Below are 22596 nucleotides of genomic sequence, written 5' to 3'. Positions count from 1 at the left end.
CTGCTTTTGTACTAAAATTGAAATATCGGATTTAATATCATCTATTTCTATGATCATACCTTTTCTAATATCAACCAAATAAACAATCATGTGTGTTACAAAGCTAGAAGAGACTTACTATGACGAACAGGGAGAAATTATATCTACACTTGCCAAAGAAACAACATCGTCATACCAAAATTCGATATACATTGAATGAGTTTCAGAATTTTTATGCCTAATTTGTTATGCCCCATTTATGGGCATTATGTTTTCTGGTCTGTGCGTCCGTCCGTCTGTTCGTTTGTCTGTTTGTCTGTCTGTCCCGCTTCAGGTTGAAGTTTTTGGTCGGGTAGTTTTTGATGAAGTATCATACATGTTCCTTATGATATGATCTTTCTGATTTTAAAGCCAAATTAGAGTTTTTACTCCATTTTCACTGTCCACTGAACATAGAAAATGATAGTGCGGAAGGGGCATCCGTGTACTTGGTACACATTCTTGTTTCCCTTTACTTCAAAGTCCTTTCTGGAGCTGTTGATACAGGAGAAACATACCTTTTTAAATAACATTGTTAAATGCACCAAAAGTAATCACATAGCATACCATTACTCATATTTAATAACACGGACATATACAGATTCCCCGTACTGTACAGACTATATACTTGTGTCATCTTATGTCACAAACGGATGTTAACAATAGTCTACTGGAGTGTGGGGTTCGTGTTGCTTATTCTTTAGTTTTCTATGTTGTGTCATGAGTAGTATTGTTTGTTTGTTTGTCTTTTCATTTTTAGCCATGGCGTTGTCAGCTTATTTTCGATTTATCAGTTTGACTGTCTCTCTGGTATCTTTCGTCCCTCTTTTATAAACAAAGCATATCTTTTAATAGTCTAGTATCACTAAAAGTTGAGTACCACTTGTTTTTTGAAGGCTTTCAAACATTTGATTTTACTGGTATTTTAAAATAAATTTCACTTTGGTTCGTGAAATTTAATCACAATGTCTGTTTAAGTTTTGTTGACTAAATTTGTGTCAGGGCTGAAATGCATAAAACCACTGAAGTTAAGTTATCCAAGGATTTGTATAGTAGGATTTGTATACTATACAAATCCTTGATTTATCCAATCGTAGTACATCGCAGGACATCGTAGTGCTAATTCATCGCACGGGACATGCAGACAAATCCGTCCGTTCGGAAAATAAACTTAACTTAAATAGTTAGATACGCATACAGGTTTACCCACGACGGGCCTTTTGGCTCATCATATACAAGTAATTGTAACTTTATCGACCTTTAAAATCATATATTTCTGATCGTGTTTCCCCCACCTATTCTCAGATTTTCAAGCTGGAAAAAGTTACCTCATTTATGATTCATCGACACGTCCTATCACAATGTATATCATGTATATATAGGAAGTGACACCCGCCCAACCCCCTACCCCACCCCGAGAGAGTCGCTCTCATGTATATATATTGGTGTCACGATATCTCAGAAGCACGATTTCGAATCCCGGCGAGGGAAGAACAAAAAAATAAAGCAAATTTACAGATCTAACATTGTTGGGCTGATGTTTAGACGAGTTGCATATATATATATACACATATATCTCGGGACGAGTCAATCTTGATTTTTATACAAATATTAAATTTGAAATTTATTTATACTAAAATCTAACATTCTACATGAAGCATACGAAAATAGATTTATGTTATCAGCACTGATCAGATAACAATACAATTAATCAGAGTTGCGAAAAAAACATACGAAGTTTATTTTTTGGCTTAATATTCCCAAGGACGTATAACTAACATACGTCCTTGATATTCCGTAAATAAATCGTAGCTAGTTCCAGTCTTCTAATAACATAGTTTTATAAATACTTTGTAATACTGAAATGTTCATACATTGTACTTCGCTTACTTTATTAATCGATATTTACAAGTTTTAAATGTGTTATAAATGTTAACAGGGAGGTAATCGATATTTACAAGTATTAAATGTGTTATAAATGTTAACAGGGAGGTAACTCTGGTTTTGTTTACAAATATATCGATATAAATAGTATTCTCTATAAAAAAAAAAAAAATCTTTCATAAAATGATATTACAAAATACGAGTACTATATGAATTGATCATTTGTATTTTATTTAAACAATTATTCCGTATTTTTTTGCAATATATCTTATTTATTTTCACCGTCACTCTGAAAGTACTACAACATTCTTCGGTATAAATAGAGGTCAGTAGTGAAGTACTAATGGAGCGTGTGTCCTGGTGACACATCTGAACATCGATCGCTGTTAATTTCGGCGGATCTGTTTGGTTTGGTGTCCCTCTTTAGAACACATTTCACTTATATGAGACTCCCGCTGCCTAGTCGCACGGTTGAGATCCGTCTAAATTGGCCTCTCGTTTAGGCCCTGGGTATAAACAGTTAACGTTCGACTTCTAAAGTTTCTGAAATTGGGAAGTTGGGGTTATTCTTCACAAACATTTATGACGCTCTAGAACGGCTCTACATGTGGTAGACTGCCAAATATTTTTACTTATTTATTACTGTTCCAGACCGTCTGAGTATTTGGACCGTACGCGTACGGTCTGACTTATATTAAGAAGTTGGCAAAGTTAATTAGATGCATATAACAGATCAATATAACTTAATTCTCAAATTGATATAAAAAAGTTGAACTGTAATTGAAACAAAACCACTTTTATATTTTATTGATTTAAAAAAATTCACGCTATTTGAATCTGTTAATCTCTTGTATTTAGCATGTCGATCACTCAGTAAAATAATTGAATTATGAACACTAAAATTGAAAATATTGGAAGTAAATATAATGTGGGAGGACAATTGTTTTAGAATATTTAGCAACTTTACGAAAAATGCAAATGCTAAGGAACATACACGAACTGCAAACATGTAAATGTAAAAAAATATTACTACGTTACTTGTGGTAGCAAGTGTAACATTGATTGAGAGTACCAAAATAAGGATCAAGATATATACAGTTAAACAAACATTTAATTTCAATTGTTCATTTGTTTATTTTATCCGTGTAAATGTAATAATATTAATTAATAAACCTAAAAATAAAGATTGTGATTAATGTTAATTTGTTTAAATTTAACCCATATGATCTAATAACATATATAGTTAGCTGGTTAGCTCGTACTGGACCATACGCGTATACTCATACGGTCCGACCGTACGCGTATGGTCGGACCGTACGAGTATACGTATACGGTCCGGACCGTACGCGTACGGTCCAAATACTCATATGGTCTGGAACATTACCACCCAAGAATAAAGCATATCAGATAATAACTTAAGCATGCAAGAATAGTCAATTTATATAATGTACGTCTTAACAAGGATTTGTATAGTAAGACTTACTATACAAATCATTGGTCTGCTTAAGAAGGCAAGCATATTAGTTGTTATTATTGTTTACTCATTATCAAAAATGCATGTTGTACTAAACCTTAAAACATGTGACTTTCAATTTTAACCAGGAAGAGAAATGAAGTGTTATTATTGGTTCTATTTATTGTGTTGGTCATTATTGGAGAAAGGAAACGGAACATCCGCTGTTATTTATACTTGAATAGAGTGCGTCGTATGATTAATCTCATAAATTATGATACAGCGCTAGCAGTAATTAGTACATGAACCAAACTATCCTCACCATACACATGGAGCAAGCATTTATAATATGGATAACAGCATTATCGTTTGCTGTTGGATCCCCGTTAGACGACTATGTACATACTCCAGACCATCATTACAATTTCTCTGAACTTAATATGAAGAAAGGACCAGGATATACTTTATACGTGTACAATATGACCTCATTGAAATGGAAATCTGGTATGATAATCACATTAAAATAATAAAAAAATAAAATATTTACAAACTAAAAGTTAAAATGTTCATGAGTAAAATCAAAGAGAAAAAAATCAAAAAAATCTTTGGCAAATTTAGTTTATAAGTGTTTAAATGAAGTTTTTTTTACTGTTAAATTTTCAGATTCCTTTAACATTTTGGCATTCGTAAATCGTTTCATTTAATTTACTTGCTAGTTTCTAAAAAAAACTTATTGAAAGACTAGGACAATCTTCTTACAAAAAGCGAAATAGATTTAACTTTGTCATAAACTTGTCACACATATGGTGGCCCCCCTCACATATCACATTTAAGATTCTTGATTTTTTCAGCTGTTCTATTTATCTTTTTATTAATTATAGAAGCTAATTCAGACCATCCAATATGGTGGCATTATTTAGAAATAACGATTCCGGACAAGATTGTTCATAAAGACACCGCTTTAATGCTGATAGACGGCGGACACAACACCCCCAAGTAAGCAAAATAACATACTGATCACGTTTATAATGATAGTACAAGACAATTCTATTTTTCAATAGCTGTAGATGTTCTTTATAATGTCATAACGAATACAGATTAAAATCAACAAAAATAAAGAATATACATGTCTGTAATTCGTTTGCCTTATGTTATGGTATTTCGTTTTGATCATGTTGATGACGGTACGTATAACGCCAGGTCTTTGTTTCTGTTAATTTATCCACAACTATTTTGGATTTTGAACAATCTATACTCTATAGGTTGACATATTACATATACATTTACTTCTGATTGTTTATTAGTCAAGACTATGTGTTGTCCTCTAAATAATTTTGTTTCTCGTTCGGTTCTTTTTTTCATTTACGACCATATATACTTTTAGTCGTGATATTATTTTTCATGATTTATATATTAAAGATGGTCACCAGTAGATGAGGCATTTGTAGCCATGACCACTGCTTTAGCAGTATCAACCGGTAGTGTTTGTGCTGACTTAAAAATGATACCTAACCAGCCTATTATGTTCAAGGTACATGCGATATTTATGACTTCCTGGTGTTCATTGATATACTACTATATCTTTTCATTGTATTTTCTTATTCGTATATATAGCGGGGGAAATAACGTGCTGACGTTCTGTCAACATCTGTAAACCTTTTGTCAAACTGGTCTGCACACAATGACAACTACTGACGAAGTGTACTTAGTTATAAAAATATAATAAATATTATTTTCTTGTTAAAATTGTCACATTACATTTTCCTATACAAAATATGTACAAAGAGGTATTGCCAATTTTCTTAAAATTGTCAATCACAGAGAACTAACTTGAATAATTTAGCGCTCTCTATCCACTACAGTTTTTCGTGGAAGGAGTGATGGTAGCGAGCGGAATATAACGACTGGATTATTCGGGTTAACAGAGAGCGCATTCTGAGATGATAGAACCGATAGACATTATTTGGCGTGAATCTCTCATTGATGTACGCGGCCACGAATTGTATCGTTAACGAGTCTAAACTCTAGACTAACAACATTTCCAAGACATTTTACTTTATAATCATAAAATAAAACTTAATTAGGGCTTAGTTTTACAATTTTAGGTACTTTGATAGTTTTTTTTTCAGAGAAATTAAAACCTTTTGGTGTTGATCATGATGAATGGTATACCTGAAATACATTTTCTGATGAAGACTGTTCAGAAATTGGTAGCTAGCCTCTCATCTAGATTTTGATACCACATCTTCTTTTTTTTATATATTAGAAATATGTAAATAATACGCTTTATTTTTGTCATTCGATAGGCGGATCCAACAAAGAGGCATCGAACAGAAGACGCTATTATTGCGTGGACATGGAGGAAATTTGTCGAGAACAATGGGACAGACCCAGAAATAATAATGCAATTTCCGATGACAAAGGTTGTATTGTTTAAATGGTTTCATTGATACAAACAAAGCAGTTTCTTATATGTAACAGAGCACATTGAATAATTATCATATGAAATCTTAATCGTGTGATATCACATACATTTAAGATAAACGAAGTTATTTTTTATCGAAAATGAGTTATCTAAATTCCACATGAAGTATTCATTCATAGTAATCTTTGAATTAAATAATATTGTTCATCATTAATAAGTGTCATTAATTCAGAAATGTTTTCATAAATTGTTCTTTTTGTAGAATTGCTATTTTAGATAAATTTGATCGTTTCCTTATATATATTGGTTTTATATCAGGCTGCTGTTCGAGGCTTGGACACGATTGCAAGTGTTGTAAAGACGAAAACTGGTGTCAATATAGACAAGTTCGTCGTCACAGGAGCTTCAAAGGTTAGTCTCAAATTTAGAATATATGTTGTCATAACCAATAGTTTTAACCAAAATAACCTTTCAGTTTGAAAATCTAACTTCTATAAACTATCCCATCCTTCACTTAATTCATATTAGAATTAATAAAAATAAGCAAAATAAAAGCCAACATAAAACTAGAAAACTTCAAGTATGTAAGTTTTTTCATTTTGTTTATTTTCTTTGGTTACATCTTCTGACATCAGACTCGGACTTCTCGTGAATTGAATTTTAAATGTGCGTATTGTTATATATGCATTTACTTTTCTGCATTGGCTAGAGGTATAGGGGGAGGGTTGAGATCTCATAAACATGTTTAACCCCGCCGCATTTTTGCGCCTGTCCCAAGTCAGGAGCCTCTGGCCTTTAGTCTTGTATTTTTTAATTATTTTTTTTTCTTTTTTTTTTAATTTTAGTTTCTTGTGTACAATTCGGAAATTAGTATGGCGTTTATTTTCACTGAACTAGTATATATTTGTTTAGGGGCCAGCTGAAGGACGCCTCCGGGTGCGGGAATGTCTCGCTACATTGAAGACCTGTTGGTGACCTTCTGCTGTTGTTTTTTCTATGGTCGGGTTGTTGTCTCTTTGACACATTCCCCATTTCCATTCTCAATTTTATTTTAAGCTATATGTCTAATTTGACTAAATCTTATAAGTCTGTGTTTACATACTAATACAAGATCATACAAGCCTCGTCTTTCCAAGTGCTTTATACAATCTGATTTGTCGTTTTAGCGTGGATGGATAACTTGGTTAACTGGTGCTGTAGACAAACGAGTTATAGCAATAGCTCCAATAGTGATGGATTTGCTCAATTTTGTTCAGGTATATATATGTACATGGATAAAATTATTTCAATATTTTACTGGTCCATCAAGTATTCCTTTTAACGATTTAGGTTAAAGTCGTTTATATGTTTGAATGGATTCATATAGAAATACAGGATACTGTAAGCTTCCATGACACAGCAATTTATCAGCACAAGTTTACTAAAAAGACAGTAAGAAGTGATGATAATAAGAAGTTTAATTACGGACAAGTGATAATAATCTAAACGACGAGTGCTCAAATCGCATGAGGTCTAAATAGGTATTATCAGGTCTACATTTAGAGAACCGTGATAATATAGTATATGGATGCATGTATGAATTCTGAACTAAAGAGAATAAAAGAAAATTATATAGATATAAAAAGTATGTCATAATGAGTGTCAATAAGACAAGTCACAACTAGTAAAAGGTAAACCATTATAGGTCACAGTACGCCTTCAACGCAAAGCCTTGACTCACACCGAACAGCAAGCTATATAGGACCCAAAAACATAACTAATGTAAAACCATTCAAACAGGAAAAATTCAACAGTCTGATCTGTATAAAAAAAGTAGAAAAACGTATGAACCACATCAACAAACGACAACTACTGAACAACAGGTTCCTGACTTTTAGACATGTGCAAACAAATGCATCAAGTTTAAACGTTTCAACCTTCACCCTGACCAGAAACAGCAGTCAGACATTACAACATAGAATATATATATACGTATTGTATTTGCAGAACTTGCATCATCACTATCGATCACTTGGTGGCTGGACTTTTGAATTCAAAGAATACTATAAAGAAAACTTTACGGGGTATTTAGACAACCCATTAACTCAGAAAATGGCTTCTTATATCGACCCATTAGGTATGCTTGATTTATAAATACGTTTTGTTATATTGCCTTATTTTTATATCAATTATAAAAGTAAATATACAATATTTTTTTAACTGCAACTTTTAAAAATTGAAACAACACTGTTTATGCTGAGTTATAGCATTGATACTGAACCAACTGAAAATTTAATAATCAAAAGCAGTTATTCTTTCCAGGATCACACATCGTCATTCAGATGAACTTTTCTTATTTACCTGTATATGAGTAAGACGTGCTTTATAAGTTATGTATGTTTTAATAAGGATTTAATAAAAAAAAAATCTGATGAAGCGTGTAAAGCAATATTATTTACATATATTGCTAAATAAGCAATGCTCCGTGTTGAAGACCATGATGACACCTTGTTTTATAATGGTTTAGTTTTATAAATTGCATGTGACTTGGATGAAGAGTTGTTTCATTGGCACTCATACCACATCTTCCTATATCTATTTGTTACAGCATATAATGACAGATATGAAACAGTTCATAAGATGATAATTACATCTTCTGGGGACGAGTTCTTCTTGACAGATGATTCACACTATTATTACAATCAGCTTGCTGGACCCAAATACCTCAGGTAAATGGCTTACAGGTCATAGAAAGAATATTTTTGTAATAGTTATCAGGGTTGTATTGAAGCATTACGTAAATGAAGGTTACTTCAGGTTTTTCATAGGCTTAAAAACACAATCAGATGACAATCCACGAATATTTAATATAGTAAAAAGAAATTACACTAAGAATCGAAACCCTTAAAGAGTTGGCTGCTCTAGTCCCATACTTCTAAATATCTTGACACACAACTAAGGATTGTCAATGAGGGTCACTTGAGAAAAAACTTTACCACAAAAAAGATGATTTCAACTTCCCAATTATGAACGTTCCTTTTCTTTGTAGCAACATCCCATCAGAGCTGGCATATGGAGTATATATTTCCCTGTTGATACGAATTATGGGGCTTGGGCGTCCTATAATGATTTCCTTGATGGAGGATAGGTATTCACAAGGAAAATTTTAAACCAGGAGTTCTGAGTGGTAAAGTTGATATCATCCCTTTGAAAATTTTATGGACGTCTTTCCCTGAGTGTGACCTACTGAATTGAGACTTATCACCGATATTGTACTTAAATGATTATTGAGCAACACGATGGTTGTAACATGTTGAGTAAGGTTTGTTTACTCTTCCGGAGCGCATGAGTTCACCCTCTGTTTTATGGCGGGGTTCGTTTTGCTCAGTCTTTATGTTCTAGGATTTGTATTCTGTTGTTTGTCTTTTAGTCTTTATCACTTTTTTTGTCACGTCTTCGTTTGTTTATTTTCGACTTATGAGTTTGTATGTCTGTATATTCCCGTCCAATTATCCATAGTTACATCCTATTACTTCGTTTAAACTCATTTTAAGTTATTGAGTGCTACAAATAAGTTTCTTATTTCAGAATTGTTCCAGATACAGAACATACACTTATAGGTCACCTCGCTGATACTATGCTCTCTATACGTGCATTCTACTTGTCTATCTTAACAGTAAGTATCTTTGCTTTTTTATTTCAACTATTTTTATTCGAGTAGTTTTATATCAGACATATATATTTTAATCTAAAAGAAAATTCATTCAATACATGCCATCAAAATGGTATATCTAAGCAATGACTCTTTGACTTTTTAAGAACAATGAACAAAATCGTTTCGTTTTTTTGTATTAAAAGTGTCATATCATGCATATATACCTAATGATTCAACTGCATGAGAATTATTTTTTGTCATTATCTATAGATTATTTCATACATAGTTATAATTTTATGTTTACAAATACTTATTTCTAGAACAAAGACCTACCGAAGATGTTTTGGAAACGAGAAATTGTAAGTTGATAAAATGTACAAAATGTAGAAACTTCCTTTTTATTTTTTCCTGTTATGAGAATTGTCGTACGTGAAACGTAATCTTGGATTCTTGGATTCTTGTCAAAGGATATATATTGTGTTGTATCTCAGATCTGTTGTACATCTATGTTCAAATCAAAGACCATGTGTAATATAAAAAAAGTCCTGTACTGTTCTTAATTGGTCTGCTTGGATTTGACGCTTTGAAGTTTCAACCGTTTTTAATTTCTATCCTTTTTGGCTTTTCAAACATTTGAATACAAGCGTACACTTGTACCTGGTGAAGTTTATATTAGAAACTCATGTGGTGAATACGAAAATCATGCACTGATTTGTTTTAAGTTGTCCAGCAGATTGTCAGTTTAACAAACTAAGGGGAAACAATTTCATAATCAACCTATCACATTAGATGGATAGCACAAACCATTCCAATGTAAATTTAATATAAACGTTACACATAACTTTTAGATTGTGATTGGTTGATTGATTGTTGGTTTATTAAGGCCCATAGTAGATAGTGTGTTGTGACACTACCACTACTAAATTAAACTACGGTTCTTAACATAAATTTTTCGGTATTGACAACACTCTTGTAAATAATTTGTTTCTTTTTTTGCAGACCTCAATTGGTGGGCGAATAACACTTTTTACTAATATGAAACCGAAAACGGTTAAGGTCAAATTTGCAGTTACAACAGACACTAAAAGGTATATATAGCTGTAAACCTTTTTTTGTCCGAGGCCATTGATATAAGAGCTTGTAAAGTTACTTAGTATTTAAGTAATGTACAGTAACTCATTTATCTTGTAAAGGAGGGGATACAGTGCTATCATAGGAGAGCAGAGGACAGTAGCAATTTTTCTTTAGACTTTTTCCTTTACATTTGTAAAATCATGTTCTTTACACACTTGACTAGTTTTCGATTTCATTAATTTGTCAATCAGAACAGAGTTATCTTTAACAATTTTGCTGTTGATAATGTGAAGTTTAGGACGTGAAATTTAAACATTTAATTTATATCATATATAGCATATCAAATTGCAGTACTGAGCTTATGCTTAGTGTTTTTGCCGGCATATGTTGCATTTTAACAGGGTATGATATTGTTGCTGACCATTTTGTAGTGTCAACTCTTGTATAAATACATGGCACAATAGGAAAAAAAACTTGTCAATTATTAATTTTAATATGTAAATCATTTATTTTCAGACGTGATTTCAGGCTGTTTGTTGGTGAACCAGACAATCCTACACACAAGTATCCTCACCCTGTTCTCTGGTTTTCAGATAAGATTAAAGACTTTGTAAGTATTTTTGTTTAGGCACCTACCATTCTTATCTTTTTGTTAGGGCATAGATTTAAAATTAGAACAGAAGTTTTGATTGTAAATTTCTTCTTGTTTTTAAGATGTTTTTCTTATCTTCAAGAGAGTACAAGAACAATTTGTCTAGCAGAGATTCATTATAAGCACCCTTTGGAATGTCATCTGTCTGTTATAAAAACAAATACATCAAATTCAACAAACTATGTAACAAAAAGGTCAATCAATGTGAATATTTCTGTTCCTTTATTGATCAAATACCTAAATGTTATGTTCGATTGATACAAATGTTATTGGAGTCTGCATGTGCTTGTCTCAAAAATACAAATTGGTATTCAACTTGCAGGGAAACAACACCTTTGTTGCAGAATATGACAATCCACTAGATGGCAGATGGCTGGGCTTTTTCATTCAGGTATAAATAAACATATTACGATATTAAGATGTCAATTCATTGTTTAATTTACATGATTGGTACTAAAGTATGACTAAATAAGCGGGGCATCTACAAAAAAAATAGCTAATGTATTTGATCAATTTAGGCAAAGACTGCATCAGATACTTCTACAAACATTCACTTGATATAGGTGCTGAATGAAATTTTTTACTACTATCAAATGAGAGAACTGCAACCTAACGTTTCTTGACCAATGCACTTGTATGTCTAAGGGTAATAACTCCAATATATATTTGTTTTAATAATTTTTCACAAATACGGTTCCTAGATCTTGCTTGAAAAAACCTTTGATATGAATTTCATACAAATCAAACAAGAAAAAGACATGGAACAAAAATTTCAAAGGGACATAACTCATATTTCTACAACTAATCAGAACTTTTTGAAGATAAAAGTTGCATGGGAATCTTCATTATCTCACACCTTAAAAGATGCAAAACGATATGTCTAATTTTAACAACTTTAATAAGCAGGAACATTTTTACAACATTTTACATTTATATGAAGAAACTTATTTGATATTATCTTTTGATAATAACAATTTTACAAATACAGAAAAAATAACTAATTGAAAAAAAAATTGAAACTTTGCCTTCAAATGGAAGATTATACATAAAAATTAGTTTGGTGTAGGAATTTAAAGTAAAATCATCTATTTTTAATATAGCCGGACAACAAATACAGAAACTACATCTTTTTCTTCAGTTACTCCTATTTTATGTTATAACGTCATTCCAGTACAAGAAAAATTATAGACTTGGGCACTTATTCAAGAATGTATGAATAAATGCATTATTTTTTAGGTAACCTTTGATGGAGTGGATGGTTCTGTGGAGGAATACACAACAGAAGCACAAATTATACCAGATGTGTTCCCATTCCCTGATTGTCATGGAAAAGAATGTCATGGCTCTTTAGTGTGACAAAACCAATTGTCATGGAAAGGAATGTCATGGCTCTTTAGTGTGACAAAACCAATTGTCATGGAAAGGAATGTCATGGCTCTTTAGTGTGACAATACAAATTGTCATGGAAAAGAATGTCATGACTCGTTGGTGTGACAATACAATGTTTATGTCATGGTTCTTTAGTGTGACAGTACAATAAATATTTCTCTGTTATATTTGGATATCTCAATACTTTTGTTTATTAAAATTGTCTTTGTTTATTATTATTAACTACATTTATTCTTTACCATGTTAACGCTAGATGTTATAATATTGCTTTATGTGTACTTTGTTTCCATGTATTTAATTTATGATACTATTACTCAAAAGTGAGTGGATATAGAAGATGTGATAATCTTATGTAATAAGCTAACAAAAAGATTTAGAGAAATGACTCTGTTAAGACAATCTAAGAATGTGTTCTGCCAGTTTTTTTATGGCGTTATATACAAATGTGCATTCATTTTTTTTTTTTTTTAATTACTATAATTTCCAGGAAAAAAGATACAAAAATGAAATGTTGTTTTAATAACATGTCAATGCTAATGCACAAAATCAAATAAAATTTTGTGATAATAATTACATCAACATTTGCAGGAACTTTAAAATACATATTACATAGTAAAGCTGCCCCATGATTTACTTTGTATAGTTGTTTTTAATTTGATCAGCACATGATGATAGTAAGCCATAATTTTTAAAAATTTACGGGTGTTCTTTGCCATATTGTATTCATTGTGCATATCATTTATTTTTTTAAAGATTAACACTATTTTACTATATGCATTTTAATTTACATCAAATATTAATCCATACAAGTTGTAAATCAGGTATACCTTATAAATAAAATATGATTGAACACTTTTATTGTGTTATACTTACATTTACCTTTCTATTCGTAACTATAAAACTTTAAAGATATTGCCTGCATTTTAAAATGACAACATAAAATGGTGAAAGCCAATAGAAATGCATTTTTCACAACAGTTTTCATAGTTTCATTTATTTTTGAAAACCTAGCATGGATTTACTAATGTTATTCAGTGATAATTCTTATATAATATCAAAATAAAAAGAGACTCGTCTATTTCAAAATTACAAATTTTATTTCATGTTAACAATGAGAACATATGCTTAAATATCAGTTAACAGATGAAAATCAAAGTTTCTAAACATTTCATGTTTAGTACCACATGTCATCAAGAAAATATCTCATTTTAGCACTAACTTTTCCAGTACAATCTTAAATATTCTTATCCAGAAAATTATATCTCGCATGTACTTTCATTTTTAAATCTCTGTAACATATTCCATTATAACAATTGAGAACATAATAACAATATCAATGTCCTCCTCCTGAACTAAGGAATGCAAGATGGCTTTTATTACACTTGTTGGCATAATGTCCTTTTTCTCCACACTGAAATATAAAGAATGATAGTGAATACAAAATGTATAAGAAGTAAGTTTTATAATACATGTATGTTACAACCTTAATTATAAAATATGTGAGCTTTTGCAAACCGTAGTCCATAGAATTAATATTACACAACAAACTAAATAAAATTGAGAATGGAAATGGTGAATATGTCATAGAGACAACAACAAGACCAAAGAGGAGAAAACAGCTGGAGACTGAACAACATTACTGCCTCAGTGGTCTCATTGTTGTGTGCTAGTACAGGAGGATGTGGGTTCAATCCAGGACTGGAACAAAACCAGACGTTTGAATTTGCATTTTCTACTTCCCTGTCTTCCTAACACATATTTTGGTGTTAAAGGAAAGACTGGGTGGCTAAGTGTCATAATAATATGTCTAAGTATGGTGGCATATCTTCCTGAGGACTGTTACATTGTGAGCTAGCAGATTTAGAATCCAAGTCTGCCATTCCCTTAAGTACACAGCAAGGTATATTCATATATCATTATCATGTTTTCTTCCTGAATATGTATGTTGTATTTGCTGCTGTAAGGTAGGTAGTCATCAATAAACCAATGTTTTTTTTATTAAAATATATATCATTGATAAATATGTTTCATTCCTTCAATAAGTAATATGGGCATTAAAATTTCTAGAATGTGATGCTTTGTATAACATTGGTAATTAAATCTTAGAAATTAATGCAAGTTATATCACTTGACCAAATACTTTGCTTCAATGAAAGGGTTTTCAACTAGTTCAATTGTTAAGACAAAGTGTATGCTGTGTTGCTGACAAAAAAATGAAATAAACTTGCAAGTGCAAAAATGCACATGATTAAGCAGCTTTCCTCCATTGGAATTATTTTTTTACATACTTGATTTGCATAGGATTTTTTTCAGTAAAAAAAATTTGAGAGGTTTAAAGTGTTAATGCATTGTGAAAACGTATATTTCATCAATGAATTTGAAGTCAGATATTCTCATGAATCTCCTTTTCATATTGGATACAATTTTTTTAAAGTCTGATGCAGACATTTTGGAGTCAAAGCGTTTCAACTGAGGTACTACACAGGCGTCAAAAGGCATCATTATGGAGTAAAGGGGGTGGCGTCAAAAGGCGTCATTATGGAGGAAAGGGTTAAATGTAGCTTGGATGCAATTGAATCTCCTTTGACTTGTTTGATTTGTATTTCCCTTGCATTTGGCAAATGTTTTAAACATATAATATCTAATCACCCACCTTGAAGCATGTAACTTGATCTAAAGGTCTCATTGGGTTTCTGTAATCTGGCATTGGTTTGATTGAACTAGTCATATTCTGTTGTGATCCCTGAAAATTAACCTATGTTTGTGAGATTCATAGTTCAATCATATAAATTGAAAAATACTGGATAGATTTATATAGAATAACATCTGATAACTGTGATATTACTTATAATAATCTAATTTACTATGGCTATGCCACATTAGATGCCTTTGAATGCAGTCTCACTGACGATAACATTTCTATTCATAAGGATTTAAGAAAACATTAAATTAATCCACTTTTTTAATTTCAGTTAAAAGTATTTAAAAATTATCATGATGATATTTCTCCAAGTCAAAATTAAACTGATATTTGCAGAATATTATCTAATTCCTACATTAATCTAATGAAAAAATCTATAACTGTTATATGAAAACGGTTCGATTTTTTATGTCATACATTTTTGTTGCATTACATTTTAGATCTATTGGAATTTTAAAAATATCCTGTTTCAGTTTGTATATTGTATTTCTAATTAAATCTATGGGTAAGTAAGAATTTCATCCTTTCATACCAACCTGTAATTGTTGTTTATCCTGAGCTTGTATTTCTATTTTATTGCCATCTTGAATTCCTGTTGGCATGTGTCCCTGTTTAAAACAACTATTGGCTTTGTGTCCTGTCTCTCCACAAAAATGACATGTGATCATTGGTTTCTTTGTCATTTCTTTCGTCTCATAAACAGGCAATTCAAATTTGGGACTGAAAAGATTGAAATTTAAGCTTAATCCTGTTCTTGAGAGTAAATACTACTGTGGATTCACTATTATTCCTTGGGTACAAATTTTTGTGGCTTTCATGGGGACTAATGAATCACAAATTTAAATGTTGAACGAATTACAAAAGTCCATAAAAGCTTGAATATAAACATAGGCAAAACCAAAAAAATCAAATATGCAAGAAAATGCAAGTTTTCCTGAATCCACAAAATTAGTACATGTACCCACAAAAACATATGAATCTACAGTAAAACAAGAATGTGTCACAGATGCCCCACTTGACTATCATTTTTTATGTTCAGTGGACTGTGAAATTGGGGTTAAAAATCTAATTGGTACTACAATTAGAAAGATCATATCATAAGGAACATGTGTACTAAGTTTGAAGTTGCAAATATTACAAATATACTTCCATCAGAAGGATAACAGCTTTCAATATAAATCATACCCTGTTACTTTACATAATTGAATACCTGTAGTACCTCATACAAATAATGGTCTAAACATTTCACTTACTGCATAAATTTACATTTTGGACCCTCCAAACAGAAACCATTTAAATAACACTGACAGATAACTCTTCTCACATGTCTATTCTTACAATTAGGACCTACAAAATAATAGAGAAAACAAATAAGCTTATCACATGTCTGTTTTTACAATTACCGGTAGGAGCTACAAAATAATCAAGAAAACAAATAAAAGTGCAGTATAAACATGATATACAGGTGCATTTAAATTTATAACAAGGAAGTAACCTGATGCAATGTTGATCATGAATGACTGTCAGACATATGGTTTATTTCAATTCTTTGAACTTTGGTGGACAGTTGTCTCATTGGCATACGTAACCTGACTTATTTTTAAAGTTCTGTTTGATTTTAATCATATAAAATATTGTAGATTTGAAGCATTTCTAAAGCATTCTACCTTATATGTCCATTTTTTTTGCCAAAAATAATATTACATATATACTGATATTTGATGAATGACAAACTTCAAGTACAAAGCTGATATTCCTATATTCAAATTATCAAAGAAAAATACTTGGACCATCTCAATTAATAACTGATTTCCCATTCATTAATCATGTTAATGTTTACTAGAAATCAATTTTCGTTGTTTTTGTGGGTTTAAGGAAACCACAAATTTAAATGTTCAGGGAAGTAAAAATTTACTATAGGTTTGTATACACCTGTTTGAAAAACCCCACATCAAATGTCCACTGATTCATGTGATATAATCATTTTCCTTCGATCCACATAAATTGGTACCCAAAAAAATAAATGAATCCATACATGTAGATGATGTAGTACTTTGCCACCATCTAATAGTCAGTATAGATATTTGACAATCATGACAAAGGCTGAAGTTTAATAAAAGTTAAGACTACATACAACATTTCAATAAACTAGATTTTTGTTTGGCTTTAACCTACCATGTCTACAGAATCCTCTGTCATACCAAGCACAATCTTTTAACTTTGATGACGGGTCTATGTGTAAAAATGGACATTCTTTGTTGTTACATTCACCTATATAAAAGGAAAAATAAAAATCAATATATACTCTACACATCCTAAGAGTATCTCGTTCATAGAAAAGCTTAGAAAGCTTAATTTTTAAACTTCTATTTATTGATACTTATGGGATTTATTTAAGGAATGACTGTAATATTTTTTCTGTCTATGAAGAAATAACATAAAAAATTTGGTGCACACTGAATAACGCGCGTAGCAGGTTATTTAATAGTGTGCACCACATTTTTTATGTCATTTCGAATAGACAGAAAAAATATTACAGTCATTTCTTATAATTTAATTCTAAATTCCATTTTAAACCGTAGAAAACCATGAAAAAACGTTGATGACGTCACAGTCACATGGCTAAATTATGTCTATGGGATGATAACAAAATAACGTCAGCCAATCAGAAGAGGCGTTACATCCAAAATTAAATTATTAGTACATGTATCATTTTTAATAAGCAATGATAATGGCCATCACTCCTGATTAGCAAAAGTGGAAATCATCGATACTAAAATGGACACAATGATGGACAACTGTTTTGAATGTTTGAAATAATTAAGAAACGTTAAATAAGAAAAGGTTGGAGGAATGGTTCTTAAACTATTGCATGGAATGACATAAAATTAAAATCAACTAACAGTTCTTCTGTTATTCCATTGAAACAACATAAATTGGAAAGCTCTTACAGTATATTTCATGTTTTTTTTATACTTTATTCAATATATCCTTACATCATTGTACATTATCCCATATCTCTAATCATTTAAAGAATTCTATTGTCTAACTGATCATGCTGATACTAATAGAAATATAAATAACAATAATTTCCATACCAAATTTTGAGAAAAAGTAACATTCCGGCATCTTTGTCATATCATACTCATGGAGAAATTCACAATCGTCTCCTTTCTTACATAGACCTCGTAACCAATGTTTACATACAACTGTTCTGTCTCCTTTAACATGGCGGAATGGACAAGCAGCACCTTTACTACAAACATTACTTAAATAGTATGTACAGATAGCTGCTCCAGATTCTAAATAAAATAAAGATAATTCAGTTATCATGGTTATAGTAGAATCAGGATGAAATGTCATTGGAATTTACACAACAAACATGACAGAATATAATTTTATTTCCATATGTGTATGAAGTAAAGTCATATCATAAAACAGTGAAGGATATAACTCTATAACGTTATTAGAGAAAAATAACATTTTGTTTTGTCATGTTTGTGCACAAATCTGAAATTCACTGTTTTAGAGTTACCTCCCCTTAAAATACCCTCAATTTTTTTATTTTTTTTAAACGACCAAATATAATCTACACATGAAAAAAATTACTATTTATAAGTTATATTCGTACAAATTGTTTCTTTAAAATGAAAATTCAAATTTAATATCTGCATTCCTGCATCTAATTTTGCTAACTTGATAGAAAATCTGGACCTAAGGTTCTCTGTTTTTGGCGAAAGACACCCATACCACCTTAAGTGAAATCTATTATTTGGTTTTGTGTCAGATCAGATAACCATAAACAAAAAGAAATTGTCATGTTTCTTTTATTTGTGCTGCAGTGATGATAGAGTCCTTGCAGTTTTAAGGGGGCTTGCGGGTATAAATCCAATTTTTTTTTCTAATATAGGATTTCGCTATATTTTTTTACAAATGTACTTTTTATCATAATGAAATTAACAAATGGGGTCACCGTTCATTTAAGCTCACAATCTGCCTCCGAAAGAAGCATACATCTTTGTTTATGTCCTTTTTTCTGTTGACGAACTAATAGGAGAAATAGTTATAATATCAAAATAAAAAAAGGACTAAATTACAGAAATCGCTTAAATTTTACAATTATTTAGTTTATGTACAGCTTATTTGAAACCAATAATAAAAAATATAGGTCACCGATGAGTTAAAAAAGATATTTCAATTTTAATGCCAAAATTTGGCATTTTTGCAGCAAAGGGAGATAATTTATCTCTTCATTTATGTAAGATTCACCTACCTGCCACCCTTTATTTTCTCATATTCAGACAGTTTTCACAGTGACCCATTGATTCTGGCAGTTTAACTTTCATTTCAAAGATAAATGAAAAATGAACATATTGATACCCGATTTATGTAATTCCAAGGCTGTTTGTCGGTACCAGAAGCGACGAAGCAGCACACTTATTTTGGATGGTAAATATCCATTTTTTATATGGGACGAGCTCTGACATCCCAAGGCCCCAGCTTATCTGGCAAAACAGCCATTGGACGTTAGAGTAATCTTGGACTAACCCTCTATAGGCACATTCTCTGTTTTGTACTTCTATCTATTTTTCTAATGGCAAGTAATGCAAGCATAGAGTGCTTCAGAACTGTAAGTGCGCACCATTAATGAATCAATGGTGCTCTCTCTTCATTGTTGGATTTAAACTACATGTAGTATTGCCACTATTGGTATCTGTAATGCGGGTAACACGAATGACCGAATAACAATGTTATTATCACAATAACGCTTGTAATGACACGATGACCGAATAACACTTGAAATTTTAATATTAGCACAATTTGGTGACTTTTAAACATTGATTAATAAATAATAATATATTATCGATGTATTTTGTAACTTTAAAAATGATTTACTGACAGCAGAGAAGTTCCTAAAGATCATTTTGAATTTAGTGTTTACATCGAACATGGCGGCCATTGTGATTTCCGTGGTCACCATATTGGATGTACTCACTAAATTAAAAAAGTTTTTAATAAACTAATCTGCTTTCTGTAAATCATTTATAAGTTATAAAATACATCAATAATCATGATAATAAACTATTATTAATATTCAATGTTTAAAAGTCACCAATATGTGCTTATATTACATTTTCAAGTGTTATTCGGTCATTACAAGTGTTATTCGGATATTAACAGTGTTATTCTGTCATTCAAGGTACCGTCTGTAACGCTTATACATGTACATAATTTTCAGAATATCGGTCTCACTAATTAGCGACAACAAGAATTTTAGCGACAACAAGCATCAACAAGCGACAACAAGAATTATTTTAGCGACAACAAGCGACAAGAAACTATTTAGCGACAAGAAAACATATTTTTTTAATTAAAATTAATCATTGCAATAAATATTAAAAGAATATGCAAAAGAAAATAATTTTAGCGACAAGAAAGTTAAAATTGATAGAAAAAAATGAAACATTATTTACATAATATTTTATCATCTTTTATGTATAACAGCCAGTATTACGTTTAATTATTGTGTTTTAGAACATATTATTTATCTTATAATTTGTTTTTTAAAACTCTTTTCGTGCAATATATATTAAGCTCGCAAAATGAATTATTTGTGCATCATTGTCCTGAAAATATTGACACAAATTGTGAAATACAAAGAACTGAAATCAAACAAGAGGAAAAGAAAATTGAAATGTGAAAATTTCATCTTTTTATTTGCTTATTGCCCCATTAAAAGATATTTATCATGTTTATGCATATTGATTGAAGATGAAAGGAAATTAATGACAATCTTGAGTTTTCAACAGGTGTTCACTATTTACAATGTCAGATTGTATATTCTGGTGCATGTAATTGTATAGTCTGATGCGTGTACAAAGTTGAAGGTGTTAATTGGATGTTATTGTAAAAAAAAAAAAATCATATGGACCCCAAGGTAGAACCACGTCCTCGTCGTGGGGTCTGGAAACACGCTTAAATAATAAAGATGGCAAAGTGTGGCTGAGAGTTCTACAAAAAAAGCATCGAATTGACATAACAAGAGTACACTTAGAGCATAGTATTAAGCAAATGAATCAAAATATTATATTCCATTATGCCCGCTCCATATATATCTCCATTCCTTTATTCATACTTTGACTTTGATGAAAACAGATACATACATTATCTTATACATATTCTTCATATTTAAAAATATAAAAAAGAAGCTCAATCTCTTTCTTCTTCACAAATGTTTAATTTCTTCATCTACCAATATACTAATATAAACTTCACAATCTCTTTCTTCCTCACAAATGTTTCCTTTCTTTGTCTATCTATATAATAAAACATTTTAATTAGACATATCTGCTCGTATATTTAAAAAAAAAACCATTAAATACAAATTTCTTTATATCTAATAAAAAAAATGTTTTCTTTTCACTAAATAGTCTTCTTGTCGCTTGTTGTCGCTTCTTGTCGCTTGTTGACGCTTGTTGTCGCTTCTTGACGCTTGTTGTCGCTAATTAGTGAGACCCCAGAATTCTCAGATCCGGACATCCTGGCATTTACATTTGTCAGGAGGTGATGCCATCCGGAATCCTCTAGATTTTTCATCTATTTGAAGGGGATAACTGATTATTTATATTGCCGATAATTTTTTAACGAGAGGTTATAGTATGTTAAAAATCAAAATAGAGATATTATATAGTGTCTTTAACAGTATTAAAAGAGTAAAATTACTATATTCAACTGGTTACGATATATATCAATTAAATTAATTTGCAATAAGTCTATGGAAAATCTAGAGGAATCTTATCCGCATCACCTCTCAACATTGTTTACATAACAAAAATGCTAATCATTGATTGGTCAGTTACATGTTGTGATGTCACTGCAGATCTGAGAATATTATTATTTTCTCATATGTTTCTAATGACAAATGAGAGCACGTACAGAATCATGTGACATGTACAGTAGACTATAGGAAAGGAGCGGTTCGACTCTTCTAAATTATTATGAAATATTGGAAGACTAATTATTTGAACTAGGCTTGTACACCTAGTACATGCTGTAGCATAAGTTAAATAAATTTATGGCCCATAACTTGGGATAAGCCATAACCCACTGAAAACATAACTAATAACTTACTGTCCATCCCTGGAAATGGGAGGGGAAGAGCTCCAAGCTGCATTTCTAAAGATGCAGTTATGTCAAACTGTATGTATGTTACGGGAGCTACAACGTCTTGCATTTTTAGTGTTTTCAAGTAAGACCAACTCAAAATAAAAATTGCGTCTTTTTGACGTTGATTTTATTTTTTGATCTTTGAAATCTTTCAAGCGCTTTTTACATGAGCTTGATGGGAGTATCATTTTAAATCACA

General features: G+C 31.1%; 2 protein-coding genes across 2 annotated transcripts; one reads left to right on the top strand and one right to left on the bottom strand.

Moving 5' to 3' along the window:
• The first annotated feature begins 3485 nt into the window (after positions 1–3485).
• On the top strand, positions 3486–13384 carry LOC139487872 (autocrine proliferation repressor protein A-like). The gene is made up of 14 exons (XM_071273037.1): positions 3486–3859; positions 4237–4351; positions 4775–4886; positions 5662–5778; positions 6099–6191; positions 6947–7036; positions 7767–7896; positions 8368–8488; positions 9348–9435; positions 9735–9773; positions 10414–10502; positions 11005–11098; positions 11463–11531; positions 12377–13384. The coding sequence occupies exons 1-14, from the start codon at positions 3658–3660 to the stop codon at positions 12494–12496; spliced, it is 1479 nt and encodes a 492-aa protein (XP_071129138.1). The 5' UTR covers positions 3486–3657; the 3' UTR covers positions 12497–13384.
• A 223-nt stretch (positions 13385–13607) lies between these two features.
• On the bottom strand, positions 13608–22542 carry LOC139487874 (cleavage and polyadenylation specificity factor subunit 4-like). The gene is made up of 7 exons (XM_071273040.1): positions 22362–22542; positions 18329–18532; positions 17406–17501; positions 16484–16577; positions 15767–15950; positions 15183–15272; positions 13608–13940 (listed from the first exon to the last, which is right to left on the bottom strand). The coding sequence occupies exons 1-7, from the start codon at positions 22462–22464 to the stop codon at positions 13863–13865; spliced, it is 849 nt and encodes a 282-aa protein (XP_071129141.1). The 5' UTR covers positions 22465–22542; the 3' UTR covers positions 13608–13862.
• Positions 22543–22596: the final 54 nt, after the last annotated feature.

This window comes from Mytilus edulis, chromosome 9 (assembly GCF_963676685.1).
Source record: "Mytilus edulis chromosome 9, xbMytEdul2.2, whole genome shotgun sequence".
NCBI classification, from domain to species: Eukaryota; Metazoa; Mollusca; class Bivalvia; order Mytilida; family Mytilidae; genus Mytilus; species Mytilus edulis.
Note: the sequence above shows the minus strand (reverse complement) of the source record. Positions and strands in the feature narration are given on the sequence as shown.